The sequence below is a fragment of the Sorex fumeus genome, unplaced genomic scaffold, assembly GCF_029834395.1.
Source record: "Sorex fumeus unplaced genomic scaffold, SorFum_2.1 ptg000081l, whole genome shotgun sequence".
Taxonomy (NCBI): domain Eukaryota; kingdom Metazoa; phylum Chordata; class Mammalia; order Eulipotyphla; family Soricidae; genus Sorex; species Sorex fumeus.
In genome coordinates, this window is record NW_026606138.1 from 14423185 (window position 1) to 14439549 (window position 16365).

Below are 16365 nucleotides of genomic sequence, written 5' to 3' on the forward strand. Positions count from 1 at the left end.
ATTCCATTTTCCTTCTGTGAAAGTTTGAAGGTCATTTATTTTAGTAGGCAAAGTTGGTAATGCACATTCAGTTTGTTTTTTCTATAGACATTTTAAATCATAGAGTATAGTTGTTCTGTTGCTTGGAAGAATACATAAGGGCTCAGATGCTTCTGTGAATTCAACAAGGCTTTTTATTGTACTAATCAAAGCAACATGTACAGATAATTGAAAAGGATTTTGTGAATCGCATGCATCATATATTACTTTTTGAGCACTACACAGAAGTTCAAAATTGTTTCCAGGAGCCCTCTCAATAAATGCCAGCCCCAAGTCCTTTCCAAAAGTTCTCTGCCTTCAGGTTGGAAACAGCCAGACTAGGGGCCGGGGAAGTGATGGACTCAGAGAAGAGAGGGTTCAGACCTGGAGAAATTGTTGCTGTTGGGTGGCAGTCAACTCCTGTGGGAATGAGTGTGGGGGAGAAATGGTTCCTACCTGGGACTTGGGGTGCCCTGAGTACAGAACCAGGAGTCAGCCCTTAGCATTGCCAGGTGGGGCCCCCAAATAAAACAGACTTGGGAGAAATTAATCAAGAGAGTCTTCAAGGATAGCAGATTCTCTGAAGTCCCTCCATATTCTGAAGATCAACACCATGGATCTATTTACCAAGCCGGAATCTAGCATGTCCTGTGCTGGGCTCGAGGGCTGCAGCGAGCCAGGGATGGGGGGAGGAAGGTGGGCATTGTTGGTTCCAGGGTCCCCTGTCCCGACACTCTCTTCTTGCTCCAGCTCATCGAGGGTGCCTCGGCAGAGCAGAAGCACAGCCTCGGCATCACCAGCATGGACTATTACTACTACCTGAGCCTTTCCGGCTCCTACAAGGTGGATGACATCGATGACAGGAGAGAGTTTCAGGAAACGCTGGTGAGTCAGTGAGTCAGTGCTGGACCAGTGGGTACAGGACGGGGCCAGACCCGGCAGAGAGAGATCCGGGCAGGAGGGTGCGGACTCCCTCCTCGTGCATTCTCATCAGCTCTGCATTTCCCTGAGTGCCTGATGCGATCCCTCAGACCCCGAGTCCTGCTGGCCGGGCCCAGCTCAGTTGGAGAAAGCCAGAAAGGGACTCGCCGGTGTCGTGGGCAGGGCCAGCAGTTTGCAGCTGAGAGTGTTGCTGAGTGCTGTCGCTCTTTGCTTATCTCTTTTGCACGTGAAGATTTATTTTCTCAGGAAGACAAAGCAAAGGGCCTCGTAGGGGCTGGGTCAGACTTAGGCTGACTTCTTTATTGTGCTTGGAGGGTGGTACGGGGTGGTCTTGGGCTGCACCCAAGAGTGCTCAAGACTGTTCCTAGTTTTACGCTCAGGAGTGACACCGGGTAGTATTTGGGAATTGAGCCGGGTCAGCAGGGTGCGAGGCCAGCACCTCCACCGCCTTCACCGTATGCTGCCTCCCGCCCCGGTTAGAGATTCAGGACATTGCACCCCTCCTCCCGCCACACTCCCCATCTGCCCTGGGCCGGCCCTTTATCTGCCAGGTAATGCAGGGGTGAAGGCATTTGCCTGTGCACACACCAGCCCACACTCACTCCCCGAGCACCACCGGGAGTGATCCCTGGATGTCGCCCAAAACAAAACCCCTAAAATGTGCCGGTTTATTGAGCGGCCATATCTTGTAGGAAACCACCTAAAAGTATCTAGAACTTTCTTGTAATTTAGGTGTCTTTTATTCATTTATGTATTTATTTATTTTGGTGGGGTGAGTCATACCCAGCAAGGCTCAGGGCCGCTTCTGGCCTGGTGTCCGAGGATCACTGCCGGTGGTATCTGAGGGACCATGCGTTACCAGGAGTCACACCCAGATCTCTGGTGGGCAAGGCGTGTACCCAGACTGCTGAGCACCTATCTCTCCATCCCTGAAGCTTCCTCGCAGGGAGTTAGTTACCCATTTGGTCTGGGAGAACTGTGTCACCTTTCAGTTAGCTCCTGGTCAGACCCATCCCTCCGCCCAGCTCCAGAGCCCAGTGCAAAGGTTTTCTTTGCAGGTCCTGGTGGAAGGAAGGTAAATATTTGTTTCTAAAAGACATAAGGTCCCTAATTAGGTGGTGTCCCGGGAGCAAGGTGGAGTAATAAAGCAACCTGGCCCCTATGGAACTGGGTGAGGGGTCTGGATCTGGCCTGGCGTACGGTCCTCTTGGAAGGCAGCTCACTAAGAGTCAGGCATTCTAGCAGCTGCTTCCACAGGGGTTTTTCCCAGGGTGCTTTTACCTGCTGCCCTGTGCATTGCTAATGCAGATCCACTTGCCAGCACCAAGCACCGTCTATACACAGGCCCTATGGTCTCAGAAGGTGCCTTGAAAGGACCCCCAGGGCATTGTCGGGGGCCAGGGAGTTGCCAGCACACCACACAGCCACTGCCTCATCTGAAGCCCCCTTTCCTCCCCACCCCACCCCCGATGTTGCGGTTGTTAGGGGATTGGGGGGGGGGGGGGCGGGGGTTTACAAAACTGCAGGCTGCATCCATCTTAAACTCAAAACAGCCATCCGCCCAGCACGCCGGTCTCCCCAGCCGGCCAAGCCAGCCTGTGTGAGGGTGTTGCTGTGTCCTTAGGGGCTTCAGCGCCCTCGGGCCGCAGGAGCTGTGCCCCAGTGCTGACACTGTCTTCTCTCTCGCAGCACGCCATGAACGTGATTGGCATCTTCGCCGAGGAGCAGACGCTGGTGCTGCAGATCGTGGCGGGCGTGCTCCACCTGGGCAACATCAGCTTCAAAGAAGTGGGCAACTACGCAGCCGTGGACAGCGAGGAATGTGAGTGTCCTCGGGGGGACGGCAGGGAGCGGGGGCGTGTGCTCTGGACACCCCCCCACACACGCACAGGCCAGGGCGTCTGGGGAAGAGACAAGGCCCTTCGGTGTCTCCTGTGGCAGAAGAGAAAGTCCCGTGGGCCGGCCACTCGTTCCCAGGCGCCGTGGCCACTGGGTGTGGGTCTGTACCCACAACCGCCCGGTTTGCCTGGATCCACACCGCCCTGAACCACCCAGGAAGGCATTTCTTTCTTCCTTTCTCAGCATTCTTCCAGGACGATAAATTTAGATCTCTGCAATAAATAGTAGCCCACTCACTGCTGACAATGCAGCGAGGCTGTTTCCACTCCAAATAAGGCTCTTTTTCTTTTCTTTCTTTTTTTTTTTTAACATATTTGTTTTCTTTTGGTGATAAAAGAGGGAAGTTCTGCTAACCTGATGCCTCCCTGATAAAGAAATGAATTATGCTTAGCAGGAGAGGAGAGGGGGTGAACAACAGTGAATACCCTAGAGGTGGCTGGAGTCAGGGATGTGACTAATGATGATGTCACGAGCCTTTCTTGCACATGCCATCCATGTGACAGTCGCACATGTGTCTGCAGGAGGCGTGATGATCACTTGGCCTTTTACTTCTTTTGTTTGGGGAAGGCCATACCGAGTGGTGCTCCGAAGTTACTCCTGGCAGTACTCAGGGCACCCGTGGGCTGTCGAGCATCGATGCTGGCCCAGCCACATGCAAGGCAAAACACCTTCCCACTGCCCTGCCCCTCGGGCCCCATCCATGGCCTTGGAACAGCGAGGGCTTGGAAGAGGCCTCAGCTTCTCCTGCCTCCTTGGAGGGATGCTCCTTTATTGCTGCTCTGTGCTGAAAAGCCACCTTGTGGCCGCCACAGCAGCATAGCCCTAGATGCCCAGGCCCCGAAGTGCTTCATACGCAAAGAGGGTGAGACGCAGCAGCCTCCACAGCCAGCTGGCCCAGACCCAGGACTGGCAACTGCCGTGAGTTTCGCCAACTGGAGCTGGAGGAGAGGGCTGGAGGTCATAGGAAACGGTGCATGGAGCCAAAGCAGCCGCCTTCCTTTTCTCTTCTTATTTCCTTTTTCCCTTCCCTTCCCTTCCCTTCTCTTTTCTTTTTCTCTCCTCTTTTAAAATCTTAGGCGCCATCATTCACTGTTACGGGCAGGGTTTCATGCATAGCAACTCCTAGTACCACGTGGTCCACCAGAGTGTCCACTTCCCTTCACCACTGCCCCAGCCCCCAAGCCAGCCTCCCAGTGGTGAGGCTAGCTCTCAATTCCTGTTACCCTCGGACGTTTGTTACTCCCCTTTCTGTATCTTTATACCCCACGTCTGAGGGACCGTTTTGTCTGTCCCTCCACTTTGACTCATTTCGCCCAACTCGCTCTTACCCAGATGCATCCTCAAGGCACGGGAATTGGGAATTTGGTTTTGTTTCGTCTTTTCCACCGTTCACCAGCTTTCCTTCCTTCTGTACTAACACAGCACAAATGGAGTCTGTGTTTGCTTGCACTTACTGCCGTTCTGAGAATCTAGTTCATTAGAAAGTGCGCTGAAGGGGCGGAACAGTAGCACAGCGGGTAGGGCGTTTGCCTTGCATGTGGCCTACCCGGGTTCGATTTCCAGCATCCCATATGGTCCCCTGAGCACCGCCAGGGATGGTTCCTGAGTGCAGAGCCAGGAGTAACCCCTGCACATCGCCAGGTATGACCCAAAAAGCCAAAAAAAAAAAAAAAAGTGTGCTGAAACGTCACTTTCCAGCAGGTTCCTTTATGCGCCCTGTAGCTCTGCTTACTGCGCCAGAGTCACCGGGCCTTTTGCAGTGAGTCATGTCCCCACCTCCTCTGTGTCCCCACTGCCTGCCTCTATCTTCTAGGCTGACACTCTTGCCCCTCCTGCGCCTCTCACGGGAACATACAGCCTGAAAGAGCTTCCAAAACGCATAGTCCTGTCATCTCAGCCGCAGGGGGTCACTAAAGAAAATAAGCCATAAACACCTACTCTCGAAAACCACACTCTGGAGAGTTTCTAGAGCAAGTACAGGATTTCCTCTTTGTGAATCTTGTATGCCTGAATATTTTTTTAGTGTTGGAGGGAGGGAGGGAGGGAGGGAAAGTTGGGGTCACACCCAGCAATGGTCAGGGCTTTCTCCTGGTTCTCTGCTCAGGGTTTCTTCTGGCAGGGCTCAGGGACCATATGGGGCTCCAGAAATCAGAACAGGGTCATCCACCTGCAAGGCAAGTGCCTTCATGCGCGCACTGTCCCTCCGGCTTTCCCAGATTCCGTGCCTTGCTTTTCAAACACCTGTGGCGCTCCAGTGTGCTGCTAAGGTAGGGACTGGGATGTGGGAGTGTCGTGTGCTGCTCTGCCTGCCCCGTCTGTCTTGTCTCATGCACTCTTTGGCCCTCCTGTTTGCTTGCTTTCTTGCTTTCCTTCTCACACCAGCAGCCCACAGGCTTCCTCCTGATTCTGTGCTCAGAAATCACTCCTGGTGAGCCTCAGGGGACCTTTTGGCAGTGCTCGGATCAAACCTGGGCTGGCCACATGCAAGGCAAGCATCTTCCCCGTTACATTCTCCATATTGCTTTATTTCTTCATCTCTGTTCATGAGTATTTTTGCCACCTCCCGTTTTGTTGTTTTGTTGTTTTGTTTCTTGGGGGACCACACACACCTGGTTGTGACCAAGGCTTTCTCCTGGCTAGGCTCAGGGGACCTATGTGGTGCCAGGAATCCAACCCAGGTCAGCTGCGTGCGAGGCCCATGCCCTACCCAATGCACTGTTGTTCATTTCCTGTCTTTGAGTCTTCAGGGAAGTCCTGTTCACAGAAGAAACAAGTGAGGACAGCCCTCACTGTATCCGGTTATTCTGTTTAACTGCTCTGAACTGTGAGGGGTCCTTACTGAAACCACAGGAGAGATGCGTGTCACGTTATGTCGGCAGCACCCTCCAGAATTAGAGCTCCCCCCAAATCAGGGCCTCTCAGATGTGAGACAGGTCGTGTCCATTGGGTCTTAACTCCACCAGGTGTATCCAGCCTGGTGTGTAGGTGTCGGCCCATTGCTCTCTGCAAAGGTGAATTTCCTTGGGTGAAGACATGTCAGATTCCTTAACACATGTTTCTTTTCTGTGTGCCAAGTATCCAGCTCAGATCCTCCCACAGGCTAGGTACATGCCAGAGCCCCGAGCCACGTCCCTGGCCCCACAGGTGCTAACACTAAAAGCAAACCAAAGGAAATGGCTGCTGGCATGTGAGTGCATTGGATTTTGTGAGAAGCCTTCTGCTACTTAAAGTTCTCTGGAACATTTAAGGGGATAATAGATACCTTGTTTCCCTGCAGTTGCACTTTTTCCAAATGTATTCACTGACTTCATCTCATGGAAAACATATACTGAGAAATGTCAGCACATGACATTCTAGCACCATCTGTGAGACCGAGCGCGTTATCCTTACTGGGGAGTTTGGGACTCGAGCATTTTCTCAATTTTTCTTTTCTTTTGTTTTGGGGTCATACCCAGCCATGCTCAGGGCTTACTCCTGCTTCAGTGCTCAAGATCACTCCTGGCAGGGCTGGAGGGACCGTATGGGATGCCTGAGATCGAACCCAGTCGACCACGTGCAAAGCAAACACCCTCCCCACTGTATTGTGCTCTCTCTCTAGACACCCTTCCCATGCTAAGTAACCAACAATTATGGAGTTAGCTGTAATGATTCACTTGATGCCATCCTGCACCTCAGTTTCTTTGAGAATGGTGTCCACAGAAACAATATTTGGAGCTAAAGAACTATTTTGTGATGGGGTTCCTCGGGGCCTTCTCTGCAGGCATGGGGGATGCCCATTTTCGGGTCTCCAACTGTGATCGGGCTGGTGGGTGGGGGAGGGAGAGTTGCTCTGCCCTGCCTCTTGGATCACTGATTTAGTTCTACTTATTAGCTAAGACTTGTCTTTGTCTAACAGAATCACTGAGAAAGCCAAAGTGGCCAGGTGTGTGGGGGTGAGAGATGAGCACCCTTACCAGCTGAGGGTCGTAGGGCGTGCGGAGGGACAACACGCGCAGGGTGGCCATAGAAGTGCGGTGTAAACCAGGGCCTGAAACGCGCCAGTGGGTATCTGAAAGACAGTCATGTTTTGGCTTATTTAACCTGATTGACAGGGACTGCTGATGATAGGGTTCCCAGGAATACAGCATTCCAGCCCCCCACCGAGTTCCCCGAGTGTCTGCTCCCCACCACCTCTCCCCTCGCCCTGCCCTGCCGCCTCCCTCCCAGTGGGCTCTGTGCCATCCTCCAGTTCCCAGGTCCTGAGCCTTTGGACATTGGCTCTTCCCTTACTGTGTTTCTTTTATTGCTGTTTGGATTGGAGGGGCCACACCTGGCGATGCTCAAGGGTTCCTCTAGACTCTACACTCAGGGATCACTTCTGGCAGTGCTCAGGCGACCAGATAGGATGCCGGAACAAACCCAGGTCAGCTGCATGGAAGGCGAGTGCCCTCCCGCTGTAGTGTGGTTCCGGGCCCCTGAGTTTCTTTATACATCACACAAGAGACCACTCTGTCCCTCTCCTCTGGACTGACTTCTCTCAGCAGGGTACTCTCTAGATCCTCCTACATAGCAGCAAACTGCATAATTTCATCGATTCTTATAGCTGAACAATATTCCTCTGTGTGTGTGTGTGTGTGTGTGTGTACTGTCTGGGGGTGTGGTGTGTGTGTGGTGTGTATGTGGTATGTGGTGTGGGGCAGGGTTGGGGTGGTGTGGAGTGTGGTATGGAGGTGTGGGCGTGGTGTGGGTGTGGTGTGGGGGTGAGTGATGTCTATGTAGTGTCTGTGGGGGGTTTGTCTGTGTGTAGCTGTGTGGATGGGTGTGTGGGTGTGGTGTGTGTGGTGTATGTGGTGTGGGTGTGGTGTGTGGGAATGTGGCGTCTGTGTGAGAGTGTGGTGCAGTGTGTGGGGGTGTGGTGTGTGTGCAGTGTCTAGGGGGACTGAGTGGTGTCTGTAGATGTGTGGGTAGGTGTGTGGTGTGTGGGTGATTGTGTGGTGTAGAGTATGTATGTGGTATGTGTGCATTGTGTGTGTATGGTATGTGGTGTGTTGTGTGGGTGTGGTATGTGTCTGTGTGCAGTGTGTGTGTGTCTGTGTAGTATTTGTGCGTGTGTCTGTGTGTGTGTCTATCTCTGTGTATCTGTATGTGTGGTATGTGTGTCTGTGGGGGGGTGTATCTGTGTGTGGTGTGTGCGTGTTTGTGTATGTGTGTGGTTTGTGTGTGCGTGTCTCTGTGTGGTGTGTGTGTGTGTGTGTTTGTGTGTGGTTTCCCTAGTTTCCCTATCCAGCCATCTGTGTCGGGGCACTCGGTCGTCTCCAGGTAGTGGCTGTCGTGAATAGTGCTGCATGAACAGGTGCACACATGACTCTTCTGACTGTTTTATTTTCTTCCTGTAGTTCTGGCTTTTCCTGCCTATCTTCTGGGCATCAATCAGGACCGGCTGAAGGAGAAGCTCACAAGCCGGCAGATGGACAGCCGGTGGGGTGGCAAGTCCGAGTCCATTAACGTGACCCTCAACGTGGAGCAGGCGTGTTACACCAGGGACGCGCTGGCCAAAGCCCTGCACGCTCGGCTCTTTGACTTCCTGGTGGATGTGAGTGACCCTGCAGACACCCGTGCCCCTCAGACCTTACTCTTAACGAGGAAAGCTGCTGGGGGTCAGCCTTGGGCAAGGCAAAGTGGACAATGCCTTAACCACAGTACCATCTCCCTGGCCCCTCTCTCAAGACTGTTAACTCTGGGCCATAGTGATGGTACAGTGGTTAGGGTGCTTGCCTTGCATGCCAGCCGAGGTTCACTCCCCAGCATCCACTATCATCCCCTGAGTACAGCCTGGCATAACCCCCCCCAAAAAAATATATATGTATATATTAACTAAAGCAAATATGATAACTTCTTAAGGGCAAAATATTTAGTAAAGCAAGAGCCCCAGAAAGATGATACTTGTGGTCATTAATATTTCTAGGCTGTTCTTTGTTTTTGTTTGTTTGTTTGTGTGTTTTTTCCCAGGAAGGGGCAGAGGCTGCCGGACTTGAGCCCAGGGCTTCGCACATACGAGGCAGATGCTCTGCTGCCAGCCCTGCCCTGGCCCTGCTGCTCATCTGCCTCTTGCACTGAAACGCTTAGGCATGTTTTTACCTTTATTGCTGTGATCCCCACTAAGCCTCAAATTCAGTGACTTGAAGTGACCAGCACTTACTTTGTTACCATTTCTATCATCCAGGTACTTGGCCTGGTGATTCTGGCATTGCTTTGCTAGGCCAGGGCTCGAGCATAGCCCACGTGCCTGTTGGCAAGCAGTCTCAGTTGGCAGCTCCGTGGGCGCCCCCTGGGTCTGCATGAAGGTCCTCCCAGCACAGCACTTGGTACGCCCAAAGTGAGCAGTCAGAGAGAGTGAGGAGAAAGCCACTGAGGTTCCCGTAAATTTTTTTTAACTTTATTTAACAACATGATTTACAAAGTTGTTTCAGATACTCAGTGTATCCCAACCCCAGTCCCACCACCAGTGTGCTCTTCCCTCCATGGTGTCCCCGGTTTCCGCCCAGCCCCAAGCCTGCTCCGCCATCAGGCACTAAATAATTTACTTTATACAGCTAGTCGCAACACAGATCTTGTAATGCTATTGCTGAAGTCATGGCCTGAGGACTTACTGAGCTGTTTGGTGGGAGCTGGGCCTTCTACATTACTGTTCTTACTCACTGAGCTTAGTGGGCTTCTGCTCAATTTTCCCATCTCATGTTCTGTGCTTGTTCTGGGCTGTCAGCTCTGCGAAGTTGGGAGGCCTTGCGTGGCTGCATATGCGGCTGCCTGCTTCCAGGGTTTGGAGCTGGACGCTTAGCTGCAGGGTCTCTTGGGCCTCTCTGGCTTCTCTGAGATCAGTCCTGAACCTGGGCTGTTTCTCTCACCACTGAGTTTTTGTGTTTTTTGGGGGTTTTTTTTTGTATTTTTGTTTTTTTCTGGTTCTGGGATAAACTCATTGGAGCTCAGGGTTTATTTCTTCCTCTGTGCTCAGGCATTGTGCTATGTAAATAAACCCCAGGGTCTGGCGTGATCAGGGCTCCCGGCACAGAGTGGGTCAGGCTCAGTTGCAGCACCACCAGGCACTGCAGAGGGTGGCGCCCAACAGAAAAATAAGGTGGTGGTGTGCAGTGAGCCCTGCTGTTGCTTCCCGCCTGGGTGAGTTCAGGAGCTCACGTGTCAGCCTCGGCTCCCTGAGGATTCAGCAACATCTCTGGGAGCTGCACAGCTGCTTCGTGCGTCCCTTGATAACACTCACGACTGCACGCTGTCTGCAGTCAGGCGCCTCTCTGAGACCCTGAGAACAGTGTCTGCCCCTCCAGGCTGTGACACACAGCAGAAGGGAGTCGTAAATCCTGTTGTGTTGGGCCGTGGAGAGTATTTCCAGGCCTGTGATAGTGGAGTGCTAACACGTTTTATTGTGATCATAACTCGGACTTTCTGAGAAATAATAATTGCCTGAAATGGTTGGCTTTGTCACTAAACATTTTGGTACCTGGCAGGGTCGTTTTGGGCAGTGCCTGGGTGATGCTGGGGTTGAACCCAGTGCTCCCATTTGCAAACCATGAACTGTGGGTCCCTGAGACCCTGGCAAATATTTTTTCTTCCATAGTAGTTTTTTGCTTTTGTTTTTCTTTTTTTAGGGTCTGGTGGTTTCTCAAAATAGTTACTATTGCATTAAGTTGTTTTTATTTGGGGGCCACACCTGGCAGTGCTCTTCCCGGCTCTGTGTTCTTGAATCTCTCCTGGCACTGCCTGGAGGATTGAGCAAGCCAGACCCCCAGGCCCGCACAGCTTGCACTCAGCCGGGGTCCTCTCCAGTCCCAGTGTCCCCACATCAGTTATGGAGGAATGGCAGAGAATCGCTGGGCTGACTTTTCCTTTCTTCTAGTCCATCAACAAAGCGATGGAGAAGGACCACGAAGAGTACAACATTGGTGTCCTGGACATCTACGGCTTTGAAATATTCCAGGTGAGACCATTTAAGCCCTGGGGGAGGAGACAGGGTAATACATTTCATCTGACTTGAAATCAGGGAAAAGCATAAGTCACTCCAACTCTTATTTTGCACTTTTAAGTGCTTTGAGCAGGGCCACAGACAGGATAGCCGATCAGGCACTTGTCTTGCCATGGCCAGCTCAGTTTTGATAGCCAGCACCAGGTATGATGCCCTGAGCACCGCCAGGAGTAAGCTCTGAGCACAGCCCGAAAGCAAAACAAAGCAAAAAGCTTCATGTACATTTCCCGGTTCTCCTAAATTCTCCTAAATGATGCTGATTTGAGGGCCAGAAAGAGAGTACAGTGGGTCAGGTGCTTGCCTTGTACGCAGCCAACCCAGGTTCCATCCCCAACATCCCCTGAGCATCCCAGGAGTGATCCCTGAGCATCGCTAAGTGTGACCCAAAAAACAAAATAAATAAAATGATCTCACAGAAGCAATTACTTGCATCTAACACTCATTTTTCCTCCTTCAGAAAAATGGCTTCGAACAATTTTGTATCAATTTTGTGAATGAAAAATTACAGCAGATTTTTATTGAATTGACACTAAAGGCAGAACAGGTAAGCAGTCCTTCTTTATCTTGTTTCATTCTTAAAAGCTATGCCTTTTCCAGGGGGTGAAGAGATAGTACGTTGAGTTGGCTGCTTGCCTTACATGCAGCCGACCTGGCTTCATCTCCGGCCAGTGCATTTGTTCTCCCAAGCCACACCAGGAGTGATCCCTGAGCCATAAGTGAGCCCTGAGCACAGCCGGAAACCCAAAACCCAAAAAGGAAAAAGGAAAAAAAAAGCTTCATTAACTCTAGGGGCTGTAGTACGACAGGGAAAGTGCTTGCCTTGTACATAGCCAACTTGGGTTTGATCTCCGGCATCCCATATGACCCCTGGAGCACTGCCAGGAGTGATCCCTTAGCGCAGAGCCAGTAATAAGTCCTGAACATTGTTAGGTGTGACCTCCCTCCCCGCCACACACACACACACACACACACACACTCTCTCTCTCTCTCTCTTAGGGGCTAGGGATATAGCACAGCATGTATGGTGCTTGCCTTACTCTCAGCTAACACGGGCTCAATCTCCAGAGCCCCATTGGTCCCAGAACCCCACTAGAAATTATCCCTGAGTGCAAAAGCCCGGGGTAAGCTCTGAGCACTGCCAGTGTGGCCTGAAAAATAACCAAAAAATTAAATATAAAGTTCAGCATGTCCCTCTCTGGATGATAGTACCGGTTTCTGTCTTGCATTTGGAAATGTACTGGATCAAGGCAAGCTGAAGCTTCAGAGGTCACCGGACACTGGAACTCGGGCCTGTTCACACCAGCTGCTGCAGTTTGGTCCTGCTTTGAGCAAACTGTGTGCAGCACTGACTTGTATCTCTCCTGCTCACTGAACCACTGTCAGGAAGAAAATGGAAACCCAGCTCCAATCTCTGTTGTCTGTGGCATTTGCTGTGTATCAAAGGAACAACTCGACTTTTTTGAACTTGCTCCTAAAATATTTGTGTCTAAAGCTGATGTTTTAATTCTGACTCAAGGCAACGTTTCTTACTTGTAGTTTCTTCCAAAAGCCCACCCTTCTTTTTTCTGAGCACCATATTTCTCTTCTATTCCTGTTCTCATTGCAACACAGCACAGTAGATATTTCTTCTCTCAGCATTTCTATGACCAGAGTTTGAAATGAAACTGGCTAGGGCCTGGCTCCTTCCTAAGCAGTTAGCCTGGGAGACCTTCTCTGTAAGAGTCTAGCTGCAGAACTGGGCATGTAGCTCAGGACTAGAGCACTTGCCTTTAGTGTCTGAGGCCCTGGGTTCAGTTCCTGGCACTGCTGGGTGAAGAAGGTGTGGTTCAGTGGTAGAGCACGTGCTTTTCATGTACAAAACCTGGGTTTGACTTCTGCACTGCAGAAGCATCCAACAAGGATTTTGCGTCATGCTTTTTTGGGGGACCAGAGAAATAACTTGGAGGGATGATGATGCTCATGCTTTGCCTGTGGGAGGTCCAGGTTCCATCCCCAGCACCAGTGGGAGCAATTCCCATGTACCAAGCAGGAGTGGCCCCTGAGCACTGCTGTGTATGGTCCAAATGAGTAAAAGTATAGATGCTAATCTGTGCTGCTCTGTGTTGAAGTCAGACATGGTTTTGTTACTGAATGTATAGATTAAGTCACATCAAGTTCCTTTTTTTTTTTTTTTCCCTGGGGAAAGGAAAGGGGGCCTGAGTTTTTGTACCATGCTCAGGGTTTGCTCCTGACTCTGTCCACAGCTCACTCCTGCTAGGGCTCAGGAGACCACATGAGGTGGCTGGTCATCTGTGAGCACTGTCACACTGGCAGTGCTGTTCCCACTGTACTGTCTCTCTGGCAACTGAATTCCCATTTTTTTTACAGTAGCAATTCCCATTGTGCAGTAGCAATTTTATTTTCTTGAATTAAATATATAATTATTGAACAGGGCTGGGGCAGTAGCACAGCAAATGGGGCACTTGCCTTGCACATAGCCAATCAGGTTCCATCCCTGGCACCCCACAGGGTCCCTGGGCCCCACCAGGAGTGATCCCTGAGCACAGCTGAGTGTGGCCAAAAACCTAAATAAATAAAAATACTGAGTAATGAAATGCTTCTCTTCTTTCCCTTTCAGGAAAAATAAGTAAGTAAATTCCAAGTTTTTGTAAAGGGATATTCAAGGGGCCAGAGCGATAGTACAACTGGGTAGATGTTTGCCTTGCATATGGCCAACCCAGATTTGATCCCCAGCATCCCATATGGATTCACCCAAAAAGAAAAGCAAAATATTCAAGTTCAAGTTTTCGTCTCAGGGTGATTCATGTGCTTTAGCTATCGTTCACATCGACCTCGGCTAACCTTCCTCAGTAATAATGTACGTTGCTGGACTCTGTTCTCCAGGAAGAATACGTGCAGGAGGGAATACGATGGACCCCCATTGACTACTTCAATAACAAGATCGTGTGTGACCTCATAGAGAACAAAGTGGTAAGTGTTTGCTCACTTAATGTGTCTCTTTGCTGCTGCAAGTTTATAGTGACATTTTGTTACCTGTGTCATTGTTTTTGTTTGGGTGGGGTGGAGAGCAGGTTTTTTTTGTTTTATTTTTTATTTTTGTTTTCATTTTGGATAAGATTGCTTTTGAGTCCCACTCAGCTATGCTCAGGGCTTATTCCTGGCTCTGTGCTCAGGGGTTACTCCTGGTGTGCTCCAGGGACTATATGGGAAGCCAGAGGTTGCACCTGGGTTGGCCACATGCAAGGCAAATGTCCTACCCAGTATACTCTCGCTCCAACTCCATCTTGCATCATTGTTTTAGAATTGGTGAGTGACAGTTCTGATTTGCAGAAAATTTTAACGATGACATGAATTTTGTGTGAATTACGTTTGAAAAGTAGATCAGGAGAGACTTATTCTTGCAATGAACATGAACAGTTTTGTATCAGCATACTGTCCACTTGCTAAGCTAACTTCCTGATTTCCCAAAGAAGACTGATGTCACTTAACTTACGGCATAGATGTGAAGAACCATAAAATGGACCTTTCCTTCCAATTAGACTAGCTGCATGACCTCCAGCAACCTTTAGCTTAGAAATTATTTGAAGGAAAATAAAAGGGCTGTAAACAGCGATCTCTAGTTTTGAGTTGTTTGTAAAAGCCAAAAGCTGGAAACAGTATAAGTACCCAAGGGTCATTTAGTTATTCAATAACCCATTGTCATCAGACCAAGCGAGTATAGCCCTGAGAACAGTAGGCAGAGTGTGCTCCATGCAGCTGTACCAAGCACTGTTGCAGATAGCAGGCCGAGAATGAACATCAAGAAATGAATAAAGGTCAAAGGAAAGTGTTTTTATTTTTCTTTTGTGTTTTAAAACTACTTAGAATAGGAATAACAGATAATGATCTGTGCCTGACTTTGAATAGATCTTTTGGGAGTTCAGTGGGTTTTTTTTTTTTTCGGGGTGGAGGGGAGAGAAGGGCATGTACTTTTCTCCATCTTTAGATCTAAGTGATGACTGCCATGTGGGATTGTTAATTGCATTCTGTCCAAAGGGCAGGACTGACTTTGAAGATGCTGTCTTAGGTCTGAGGTTGCTGGTTAGTAAAAGACCCAGTAGACACTGTATTTTAAAGTGTCACTGACCTGGGTTTGCCTCTTTGATTCCGTCAGAACCCCCCTGGGATCATGAGCATCCTGGACGATGTGTGTGCCACCATGCATGCTGTGGGGGAGGGCGCAGACCAGACGCTGCTCCAGAAGCTCCAAGTACAGATCGGCAGCCACGAGCACTTCAACAGCTGGAACCAGGGCTTCATCATCCACCACTACGCTGGCAAGGTGGGTCTGGGATAGGCAAGCATGCCCACATCTGTTTGTTTGAAACCTTTGAGTTTTTTATTTTCTTATAGGGCAGCTAATAACTGCCTGTATGCCTATGGTTATCGGCCTCAGTACTTTGTTACATGAAGCAGCCATGCCTCCATCTGTCCATCCACTTATTTGTCTGTTCATCTACCTGCTCATCAATCCATCTATTCATCACCTGCTCACCCATCCATCCACGCATCCATCCCATCCGTCCACCCTGCATCTATTCATCAGTCTACCTGCTCATCCGCTCATTCGTCTACCCATTCATCCATCCGCCGACCTGCTCATCAGCTCATCCATCCGTTGCATCTGTCTGCTCATCCATCTCTTCATCCTTCATGCATGCATTTATCCATCCTCTCATTGACCCAACCTTCCACTCATCCACCTACTCATCCATCCATACATCCACTCATTGGCCTATCCATCCTCTCATCTACCCATCCATCTACTCATTCATTCATCCTTCCATGCATCTATCCATTAGTTGGCTCATCCGCCCATCCATCCATCCATCCATCCATCCATCCATCCATCCATCCATGTATCTATCCATCGTTCCACTCATCCATCCATCCACACATCCATCTGTCCATCCTTATGTCTATAAACCCATCCATCCATTCACTCATACATCTGTCTGGCCATTCACTCATCCTACCTTCCCTCCGTCCATTTAGTAACTTGGAACCTTTGAAATATTTGAAGAAGTGAAAAGATTTATAGGCATAAATTATTCTTAATATGTATGTTGGTATATTAATATCAGTATGAGTTATGAATAGAGTATAAATAAGTACCGAGGGCTCATGGCTGAGGTTTGTTCTTGTACAACAGCACAGGGTTTGGTGAATTGGTTCAACCCTAATGTCACCTGGAGGAAAAATCACAAAAGCTCAAATCATTTGTCTGTTGCAGTGGCTTCCTAAACATAAGGAGTTTTTACTTGATTCCATCTCAACTAAGATTTAGGGATAGATGTCAGTTTATCACTTAGACATCCAAGGTCTCAAGACCTTGGATAAGGTCTTGAGAGTCTGAACCTCAGGTCAGCTGGGCTGGAGGTGTCCTGACCTCACCCCTCCACCTGACTGCCAACACGCAGGCTTTCAGCAGCAAGTAAAGGAGAGTGCTCAGT

At 49.9% G+C, this 16365-nt stretch overlaps 1 protein-coding gene across 1 annotated transcript in view; it reads left to right on the plus strand.

Moving 5' to 3' along the window:
• The window catches only part of MYO1E (myosin IE), a 190971-nt gene that overhangs the window by 121244 nt on the left and 53362 nt on the right, over positions 1-16365 (plus strand). The window contains exons 8-14 of the mRNA XM_056130676.1: positions 769-903; positions 2650-2782; positions 8235-8431; positions 10748-10828; positions 11331-11417; positions 13757-13843; positions 15027-15194. Of these exons, the coding sequence (XP_055986651.1) occupies positions 769-903; positions 2650-2782; positions 8235-8431; positions 10748-10828; positions 11331-11417; positions 13757-13843; positions 15027-15194 (888 nt within the window). The remainder of the gene's footprint in view (positions 1-768; positions 904-2649; positions 2783-8234; positions 8432-10747; positions 10829-11330; positions 11418-13756; positions 13844-15026; positions 15195-16365) is intronic.